This window comes from Maylandia zebra, linkage group LG12, assembly GCF_041146795.1.
Source record: "Maylandia zebra isolate NMK-2024a linkage group LG12, Mzebra_GT3a, whole genome shotgun sequence".
NCBI lineage: Eukaryota > Metazoa > Chordata > Actinopteri > Cichliformes > Cichlidae > Maylandia > Maylandia zebra.
In genome coordinates this window covers 25,989,195-26,000,224 of record NC_135178.1, presented here as the reverse complement: position 1 = coordinate 26,000,224, position 11,030 = coordinate 25,989,195, and the positions used below count along the sequence as shown (strand labels likewise).

General features: G+C 42.4%; 1 protein-coding gene across 1 annotated transcript; it reads right to left on the bottom strand.

The window, feature by feature from the left end:
• Positions 1-7,290: 7,290 nt before the first annotated feature.
• On the bottom strand, positions 7,291-8,928 carry gadd45ga (growth arrest and DNA-damage-inducible, gamma a). The gene is made up of 4 exons (XM_004547167.4): positions 8,772-8,928; positions 8,551-8,652; positions 8,217-8,427; positions 7,291-8,081 (listed from the first exon to the last, which is right to left on the bottom strand). The coding sequence occupies exons 1-4, from the start codon at positions 8,822-8,824 to the stop codon at positions 7,968-7,970; spliced, it is 480 nt and encodes a 159-aa protein (XP_004547224.1). The 5' UTR covers positions 8,825-8,928; the 3' UTR covers positions 7,291-7,967.
• Positions 8,929-11,030: the final 2,102 nt, after the last annotated feature.

Sequence of the window (11,030 nt, the reverse complement as noted above, 5' to 3'; positions counted from 1 at the left end):
AAAGCATTTGATAAGATATGTTGCCAAGAACATTGTCGGTCAGGGCAGATCTAATGCTATTATGCAATAGCTCAGTGGTTCAAGGAGCATTTTTTTAACTCCTAAAACAACATCGGAGCCCCACATGCATGTAGGAAATCTGAAAACATGTTGTGGTCAAATTTAATGTTTAACCGTGTGCTTTTCTTGTTATGCATTCCTATGTGTGTACTTCGTTGAAAGAGAGACACTCTTTCAAAGAAAGTCTACTTGTTTGTGCACAAGGAGGAAGGTATCGCGATAGTGAGCGGCTGCATCATCACTCTCCTAATAACCCTGAACCGTAATCGAGTGACGGCACAGCCAAAGCAAACAAGGCTGCCATTAGGGATTCTCCTTTGCCCTTTCCTTTGCTTCTTGGTCTTCTGTCTGTGTCCTCTGTCTTCTGCCATCTTTTCTATTCTTCCCCTTGCAGTCTTGTTCTCTCTGTGTCAGGGCAGGCAGTGTGGCTGGCTCGGGCTCTCTTTTAAGTCCTTTAATTAGCACGTGTGCTAAAAGTAGAGGGGCAGTCTGTCACACTGTTTACTCTGTGCTCTGTGCTTTAACCCATTCCCCAGTATGCCTGCACTAAAACAACATGAACACACTCAAAATAGCAGCATGTCTGTCATTTCATTTTCCTTTTTTTAATGCTTCCACAGAACTGTGATATAACTAAACAATTAATGCTCAGTGGACTATGTCTTCCCGTGCACTCGACTTAAACAATCTCCATGCATGAGAATGTCACACATGACACTGTAAGTCCTGAAATATTCAACATCAGCATAATGGAATTTGAAATCTGTCTATGCTATGTATCCATCTAATTGTTTTTATGCACATTTTTTTATTTATCCTTGAGTCAACCTGATCACCCTGTCTGCCCTTTCTGCATGCCAGGACGGAGCAGAAATTCTATCATGGGATGAGCAAATAGCTTGCAACTTCCCCACATTTTATTTGTGTGTCTGAATGTCTGCCTGTATTTTTGCAGACAGCAGTGTTAGCCCATTTCTCCTCCTCCTGGCTGCACTTCTATGGCCGTGCCTTCCGGCCCGCTGCTCTACTTGAGGATTGTGGGCTCTGAGAGGGGATTCCTGGCATGGCTCGGAGTACATGTGTTTCTGGAACGATAAGCTCAGCAATGTCAGTAATGTGTCAGCCCCGGTGAGGTTACAGTCTTCTCCCCATATTTAGAAAATTACTTAGCATTGCCCCACCTTAGCCAGACTGGCAGCTAGAGTAAACCAGAAAATATGAAAGGAATTTAGAGGCAGAGCAGGGATAAGAGGAAAAAGTTTGAGTGATAAAGAAGATACATTCTTGCATTCATTAAATTCTATTTTCTTGAATGAATAATTAACCTAGAGTCCTTGTTTAATGGCATTTTGTGCTATATTTGTCTCCTTTTGCTTGCTTTCATTTTCTATTCTTCTCTTTTCCTCTTATGTCCCCTGCTTTGTCTGATGAAACCAGATGAGACTATAAGACCGTAAGCTGTTTCAGTTGTCCTGAGATTGCCTTTGTCACTTGTACTTATTGTAGTTTATATAAAGAGGCAAGCCAAAACCCGCAGTCTCATCTGATCAATGGATTTGGCATCATAACGCTTGTTGTATGTTTGGATCTCCTGTATTTGTGTATTTGGAGCTTACATACACTCACCTTAAAGTATTTTCACAAATGTCAAATATTAGTTGTGGAAAAAAAAATCACTTCAGGCACGATCACATTAGAAATTTGGCACTTGGATCATGTGATCTAAATTTAACTGCATGAGGTCACTGGTGTCATGAGTTATATAATATATTTTTTAGGAACCCTGGGAAAACAGCAAAACAAGCAATGAGAGCTAATGTTATAGATATTTCACTCAGAAGTTACAGATTTCATCCAGTCAATCCATTCAGTTGCTACTGAACAAACACCCTGATGCAATCCCAAGGCAATTGCAGACATACCAATTTGAAAACAAACATCCAAACGACTGCATCCTGTGCAAATGGTGGGTAGTGGATGGATTCACTTCTAAATTAAAAAAATAATTATCTCTGCTCAGCTGATATATTAAAAAAGAGAGAGAAAGGTCTCCTTGGCTTTCACCAGAGACTTAAGTGTGGTATTTGATATTAACAGTAGTTAAGTTCGTATCATGAGCTCATCTGCAATGACCTGCTGTATGTGTGTGTGTGTCACTCTACCCCCCAAAGGGACACAGTGGATCTTTAAAGTGTAGGGCAGGTGTGTGTTTGTGTGGGTGTGCTTCTAACCTGGTCACCCTCCCCTTTGCTTACACACAGCTGTTTTGCCCAGTGTGATTATAGGCTCTGCTGAAAGATAAGTGCGATCATTACCGCTCAACTGAGAGGTTTATGTCATGTGATCTCATCCCTGTCGCTGTGGTGCGGTCATCCCACCGGCTCAGGTGTGAGCATGTGAGCGCTTCGACATTTACAGCTACCCCAGCCTGACTGAAACCTCAAAACCACCAGAGTGATATCATACTAACAGACTGATAGTGACTCTTCACAAACAGGAGCCAAAGTGTGTTTACATATTGTTGTTATGGAATCACCTTGGCCACCACAGCAATGTGAAATTCCCTGCGCTGTCAATCTAAGGCCTTCTGAAAGTTGCATGTTGTGCCGGTTCATCACATAACTTCTGTGGAATGAGCTCATGGTGAGAAACAGTGAACTGCAGAAGTAGATAGGGTGCAGCTCATCTCTCCAGTGAGTGACACACACACACCGTACTTAGATTAGAGACACCCAACACCAGCAGTCAGCCTAGCTATCTCTCTCCGCAGCCTGCCAGGGCCAGCTGGGCCGTGATCTCATGGTACCATATCTGGCCAAGCGCGAGCAAGAGAGCTGGAGATGGGTAGGGTGGGGTGAGAGGGGATGCTGCCTGCCGGCTCGCTGCGTAATCTCATCTTGCTGCGGTTACTGTAAGTGGACTGAAGCAGGAATATGAGAGTTAGCCGTTAAAGTAATGACTCTGAGAAGGGCAGAATATTTACAGTTGAACCATAAGCCTGCAAATGTTTGGGGTATCCCAGGATGGCAAAACATTTCCCCAGGCAAAAAAGCAGCATTTAGATATTTTGACATCACAGCACAACACACTGTTCTTCTTTTAGCCAGGTGAAAGCAAGGCCCTGTTAGCATCATCACATTTTCACATTTTCAGCTGAACAGTCATGCAGTGGTTATAACTGTTGCTTTAAAACTAAAAGGTTCTGGGGTCAAATCCACCAGCCAGCTTGGGGCCTTTCCGTGTGGAGTTACTTTCTGGGTAATTCAACCTCCCCCAACCAAAAAACTTACACATTAAATTAACTGTTGATTCTGAATTAGCCTCAGTTGTGAGTGTGAATGGTATTTTGTCTCTATGTGTGATAGATTGGTGACCTGACCAGGATGTACCCAGCCTCTGGCCCCGTGGCAGCTGGGATAGGCTCCAGCCCCACTGTGACCCTGAATTGGATAAGCAGAAGAAAATGGATGGATGAACAAAAGGTTATCACGTTACCAACTGCCAGTCTTGTTCAAGTGGGTCAGTGTCAAATAAAGGAGATTCATCAGCAGTGTTGGTCAAGTTACTTGAAAATAAGTAATCAGTAAAGTAACGGGATTACTTCCCCCAAAAAGTAATCCCATTACTTTACTGATTACTTATTTTCAAAAGTAATTAATTACTTAGTTACTTAGTTACTTTTTAAAAACACGATTTACAACCTGAATAGGTGATAAAGTGATAGATCTTTCAGCCCAATTCTACTTTTTCTGTATAATCCATCATACAAAATGTAATCAAATGGAAAAGTCCCTTTTTAAAACTTGTTTTATTAGTTTGAATCTTTTAACGTTATGCATCAAGCAAAAATTTAATTATATGCAACATTCTCTGATTGGAAGAAATTTGTTTAATATTTAAAGCTATTTTCTGCACATTCCAGCACATAAAATATTTTTTTGTGTGTGTTTACACTCACTTTTTCAAATAGATGCAAGTAAAACACAGCAGAAAATAAATAAAGTCAAAGACTCAGCGGTCCTTTTGCTCTCTTTTCACCTGTAAAGCAGGAGTAGGGTAGGCGGAGGTTTACCCTGGTGCAGGTGTGCCGCAGCGGTCAGTGGAAGAATCCGCGAGTTTCTCTGTGAATTTCCCATTATGTCATAGTGCACTCGGTGCTTGCTCGGAAGTTTAGGGGTTTTTTTCACTGTAAAAATAAGTTTTCTTCCCACGCACAACGGACACTAATGTTTTTGTCACTTTTTACGGAATCAAACTCAAAGTAAGGTCAGTACTTCCACGCTTTAATAAACGCTGCATGCTCATACTCTCTCCCGCACTCGATATATTATCCATTGTTGATCTGCACACAGCTGTTTTCACAAACGTCCCACTTGCTTACGTCACTGTCATGAGACATTCTCGCAAAAAAAATCACGGCTTTAGTAACGCAGTAACGCGGCGTTCCTACGGGAAAGTAACGGTAGTCTAATTACCGTTTTTGCAATAGTAATCCCTTACTTTACTCGTTACTTGAAAAAAGTAATCGGATTACAGTAACGTGTTACAAGTAACGCGTTACTGCCCATCTCTGTTCATCAGTTTAGGAATTGTTTCTAAATTGGAAAGATTATCTCGAAATAATTCTGCTTTCAAATACAGCTCACATTCAAAAACAGTAGCTTTCCATTTTAGCTAGTGCACTGTTTTGCTGAGAGCTGGTTATAAAATCATAGAACTGTTTTATACCTCAATTCAATCTGAAGCTTTATGCTTCATAAAATGCATCTAGAGTTTTGCCATTGTGGGGAATGACCCAGAAAAAGTCCTGTGCATAGCTTTTTGGACAGATTAAACACACATGTGACATTTTTATTCTACTTACAGTGCAAGGTGGAATTTGTAACATTTGGAAAAAGCATTAAAAGTTTCAGGTAGAGAAAATGTCTTTCCTGGCTAAGTGTTGTGCCCTCGTGTAGAATAAGTCCAGTGAATAGTCTCACTGGAGTTAAAATAATTTAAAAAGCAAACTACTACTCAAACTACTCTGTTTACCATTTTCTGTGTCACAGCTGAAAACACTAATATTCCCAAGTTAGACTACATCTGTCTGGTCTCATTGCCTCACTTTCAGTCTATCGTGGCTCTAGATCTCTGGCTCAGACTCTGTGCAGACAGTCGGCTGCCTCAGCAGTCTGGACTGTTGCTCCAGGCTTTTGGCACCCCAGCCAACACAGGGAGAAGATGTTTGTTACTATCGTGCAAATAGCAGCAGGAGAGACAAGAAGTCCTTTCCAGCAGCTAGTTTTTTTGTTCTCTTGTAGCACATATTATACCTGTACCCAAAAGGAATGCAGAATAAATACAAGCATGTTGCTGTTTTCTAGTCTTGCATAGTGCTTGTATGAGTTGAAGGAATTAGGCCTATATTATGCATAATATAGGCATGTTTATTGCTGTATATAGGCCTGAGATAGGCATACTTGCATGTTTTAGAGAGCACAAAGAAAAATCAGATCTATACCAACTTCTATCTAAACTAGGTCAAGGATTTAGTCAACAATGCTCCAAGTGCTTAATTGTGACTGCTATACGAACACAACACTTTGTTTACTCAGGCCAACATTTATATTCTTGATAAAATAGGTCTTATCTGGGGCATTAAATATTGCTTTTTGCAAAAACAGGTCAAGATTAGACACAACTGTGTCTGCTGTTGCTACGGCTTTTTTTTTTTTTTTCATTGCAGAAAACAAAGAGGGCTCCACAAAGAACACTGACCTGTTTGGACAAAAAGCCTCAAATCTTTTGGAGGCTTTTGGAAAGGTGTGCAAAATAAAGAAAAAAATGGAATTATTTTTTCAGGGCTCTGTCATTATTTTCTAAATGTTTTACATGTTTCCTCGTCTGACCTGTGACTTGGCTGGGACTTTTATAGGTAGGGACAATCATTTCTCACTCAGATATGATTAGGTTTCATGTTTAATCACAGAATCCAATGCACACCAACCACAGACAACAAGTGATCACCAACCACATTAGTCTTCATATTGTTGTCCCACAAGCCTGTTAAGTCCCAATCTACAGTTTTGACAGCACATGCAATAAAATGACTAGTTTTTATCATTTAGCATTTATGGTAATTTCTCCCATGTCTCCCATATGCCTACTAGTGCAGATATTAAAGCCCATGGAAAGTCCCCCAGATACAAGCCTGCATTCTTTTTTCTTCTTTAATTCTGACTGAGTGAACCTTCCTCTGTTCTGAGAACACTGAGCAATCACCTGACATCTGTCTAACACAGCATCCTTTGGTTGTGTGTGCATGTGTGCTATGCATGATCTTGAGCACAACTTTGTGCAAGATTGTGCACATGCAGTAGCCTGTTTTGCTTCATGCTTTGTGTGCACCTGTGTGCTCATGCGAGTACACATGCAGAGAATGACCAGCGGTTGGCTGGCGACTGAGTTGCTGCCAAGAAAATCGAAATGAGTTCCTCTGAAGTCTGGTTTCTCTTTGATGTGGGCTACCTTTTACTGTCAGCTTGAGCTCTGAGCTGACCGCAGCACTCACACACTTCCCCATACCTGCCGTTGCTGATCTGCTGACCCTCATTCAGCTGCAGCTCTCATCTCGGTATAATTTTCAATGTGCACATGGCTGTGTGTGCACGTGGCTGCAGGAATAGGAAGACCTTCCCTAGATTTGTTACCGTGTATTATGCATAAGTTCTACGTTGTTGAAAATTGACTTTTTTAAAATCAAAATCAAGCATGAGAAGAGTGATGTTAAATTAATTTGTAACAAATTTGTTTGAATGTACAAAACTACAACTAACTCCACTGTCTACTGACCTATTAGTTAGCCACACACGCACACACAGGCTTCAGTTCCAGCCTAAGTAATTGTGCACTGTGCTATAAGGCAGCTAGTCTATCAGCAGTAAAAGGTCAGTGCCTGCAAAAAACCCACATCTCAATCATCATTACATTATAACTTTTAGCTTCCCTTTTCTTCATTTACTCTCTCCCTCTCAGCCACCTAATCATTTGATCTTTACTTTCCTTCCACCCACATTGTGCGATTAGCTTCTTGTGAAGCAGAGTTGTAACCAGTAGCACCACACTTTCCTGATACCTCTGCATCACTGCAGTCTGCCATGACGCCCCACATTATGTGGCACCCTAGGTGTTAGTTAATGTCTGTGTAGCTAAATGTAAAGGAGAAAATGAGATTTCTGAGAAGATGAGTTTGATTCCAAATGTTTATTCACAAAGCATTTCAAGTCAGTACAACACAAATCAATACTGCATTGCTCTGTCTGCATATGTGAAAGAAAACTGAATAGTCCATTAAAAAAGTGTCAGCTTTACATCAGGATTTGCAAGCAGTTTCTGCTTATTCCAAGAACTTCCTGACAGCTGCACTCATAAAGAAAAGTCCTTTGTTTAGACACTTTCAGACACCTTCTTCTGAATCTGCACCTGACTTGTTCCCCTCTGACGAGTCCAGTCCACTTTCTTAAGTCCATCTCTTGCACAGTATCGCTCTCTGTGACCTTCTCTGCTTAGTCCCGCCAGTCTGTTAAAGGGCAGTCACTGGGTTACCATTTGCCATCTTTAAGGTACTATGCAGTACAGTCCAGCTCCATTCTCAGTGTCCATCAGGCGTTCTGTCCACTCCACATACACCTGAACAAGTTCACACATGAGGTCTGAACCCTTGCACAGGGTAATCCAGAACCAACGGGCTCACCCAGGATGCACTGGAAGAGTGTGCTCTTGCAGAAGGGGGGAGTTACAGCCACAGCCTCTTAATCCAGACATGTGAGGCAGAAAGGCATGAGGCCCCCAGCTGAAGCTCAGCTCCTTGACTTTCTTTTCATCATCATCATAATCATGTGAAGCAACTTCAGGGGGGTGTCACTTCAGCGCTCTGGGAGTGTGATAGTGGGCACCCAGTCATACACACTGCGCCTTTCCTCACAGAATACACTCAGCTTGTCCAGAGCAGGGTCTTTCCATGGGTTTGCACTAGGGCTCTGTAATTGTAAAAGAGGGAGATATTTAGAGTCACAAAAGTGGCAACACCTACAAGACATGCAAAGAAAGTCAGACACGGTAGTGATGCATGTATGATTCACTGGCTACCAGCTCCTAACTGAGTGGGAACGTACCGTGACAAGAATGCAGTGTGCGTCTTTGGGCTCGCCGGTTTCATCGGCACCCACGAGGTCGGCCAGGCGGTCGATATCATTGACACGCACCACGTTGATGTCGTTGTCAAAGCAGAAAGCCTGGATGAGAGTGAAGTGGATCTGAAGAGCAATGTCACACTCGTATTCCTCATCGGTGGCGAGAATGCAGAACGCCACGCTGTCTGGGTCACTGTAGGAAAGACAAGAAAGGTGATTAGCGCATATCCTGCTGTGCGTGTGCTCGACTTTTTTTTTCTTTTCTGTTTTTTAAAGGGCAAATGTAACTGAAAGTGGCACGAAATGCAATACTTACACATTCATGACTTTGGCAGATTCGTAAACTCCAACTGTCAGGTAGTCCTGCTTCTTAGCAGCGATCAGCAGCTCCTCCAGGGCTGCGCCTGCACTTTGCACCCTTAACAAAGAAAAATACATCATCAGCACACTGATCACATTACCCTCCCCAAAAATAACAGCTACAACGCTTTAATCCAGGAGCTTAAATAGCGTTGTATCGATGAGTAAAATATTCACCTATCAGCGTTTTCCATTGTGTTCTCTTGTCCGTGAATCTCTTCCAGAGTCATAGTTATAATCCAAGCGCGATCGGGATGTTGCAGTGTTAAGAAAAGGCTGTGTAGTTGTCTGTGTAGTCTCTTGCGTTATTCTGAGCTCGGAACAGTCTGTGGGTGGCTTTATACCGCACTTGGCGTCGTTTCTCGGCAAGGGGCGGTCTTTCCGATCCTGTCTCCTACCATTGGCTCAGAGAAGCTTTGGTGAGGAAAGCAAAAAAAAAGTCCCCGAGCAGTCGAACTGAGCTTGTTGACAACCCCACGTGGGGCAAGATTACAACCTTTCAAGAAATCCCCCCCACCCACTCCCGATTTCTCCTTTTCTTGTCAACATCCAGCATCACCACTAAGGGCAAAAACTACAAGTGATGTTTACGATGAACTTTCACAGTCATTGCAAACAACATTGTTTTGTTTTGAACCACTGTGGCTTCAGTTTGCCCCTGGACACGATGACATGTTTATGATATTTAGAAAACATATAAGTCACACATACACAGTCAGACATTCTAAGAGATTCTCTTTTATTTATTATTATTATCATAGTTTGCAGAGGCGTTATTTACCATTTCGTAGCAACATCCCCGGTTTTTGGAATTATGTAACTATTACGCCTCGTGTTTTTCCACAGTGGGCATAGAAGAATTCAGACTATCCTACAGGTGACAACAGAACTGAGTGTGCGGATTAGCCGAGGGAAAATTGGCAGATCTTTTTTCTGTGGGTGAGCCGCATTAAAACTGTAGCGACGATTAATTTGATGTGTGATAAACTCTGGAACAATCCTTTATCGGAGTAGCGGATTTCCCCAGTCTGGAGAGTCACTGGGGAAATATTTATATATATCATCTATCCGAACTTTCCTTGTGCAGCTTTCCATTGCTCTTAATAAACAGCCGGTTCCTGGTGCACCTGCTTGGCGCGTCATACCCTACTAACCTGTTACTCAACGTGCTCATGTGTTTACAGTCTGCCCAGCAGTTACCGAAATGTCCCCGGAAGGAAAATCTGCAAGCCTGTCCTGACCCGAATAGGACTAGAATTCTTGGTGGCGATGTGTTTTGTGGGACTGACCAACCAGCTTATGGCCACACGCCAGATTTTGTTCGCCTATTGAAAAAGCAAAGGCTTAAACAGTTTGTCTGGGGCGCGTGGCATTTCTGCACAGAGGTAAAGTGCAGCTCCGCCACACAACATCACTACATCCCTCCACCTGTCTCCGGACTTTCCATGGCGCTGGGGGATGTGGATCAGTATGTGTGTGCGTCCTGCGTGTTTTATTACCCAGATCTATTCAGTGCCCTGCGCCAGATGCCCGACAGATGCGCACGGGCCCTTCCCAAAAAAAGCGCCACGCGTCGCAGCCGCGCCTTTTCTGGTCAGTTTATCTTATCGGTGGGATAAGCACGTGTTTACATTCATCATCAGTCCCTTTTTTCCGACAGATGTTGCGACCACAGCGAGGCCGTGCATGTAACTGGGTTGTTGTCTGAACTTGTCCACGTGTGAGCAGTTAATGAGCACTGAATGTGAATGAATTACCAAAAACCTCACAACTTCACAACTTCTCCTATCTATCTATGAGGTCTAATATCTTCTTAACAAGTGAGACGTGCCCACAAATGGGCCTAATTACAGGAATAACGCGCTCTGTTAAAGGTTGTTTTCATGATCTGTTTCATGTTAAATGGTGAGTCAAATAATAAGCCAAGCTGACATTTGTTTGGACGCAAAAAAATGCCTACATGATAACGGAATGACCTTTAACCTAATCTAGCCTACACAGTCAACTGATGAAAACAAACTTGGCCCGCAGCAAACAGAGGGCTTTGTGTCACAAATCTGGATTTACACCTCCACCTGCTGGCGTGTCCTTTAAACAACTTGTCTCAACATGTTGAATAAGCCACATGACTCATGATTCCAGCCTTACAATGGTGAGTCACCAACCAGTCTCTGTGCTGTTACCCTCCACACAGCTGAGGTCAGACAAATACTGTTTTCCAGTCATGGAGCAGGAATAGCAAGGGGATACAAAAACAAGAGATTTGCAAGTGGGAAAAAAAAGAAAGAAATAATAAAAGGTACATTTACATAATATAAAGTTAGAACAGGATTACCCATGCATAAATTCACATTTTACTCACATATAAATCAATAAAGTGGTCTGTTAAGACAAACAATAAACAGGTCAGACGATTTGGATAAGGTTATACAATAG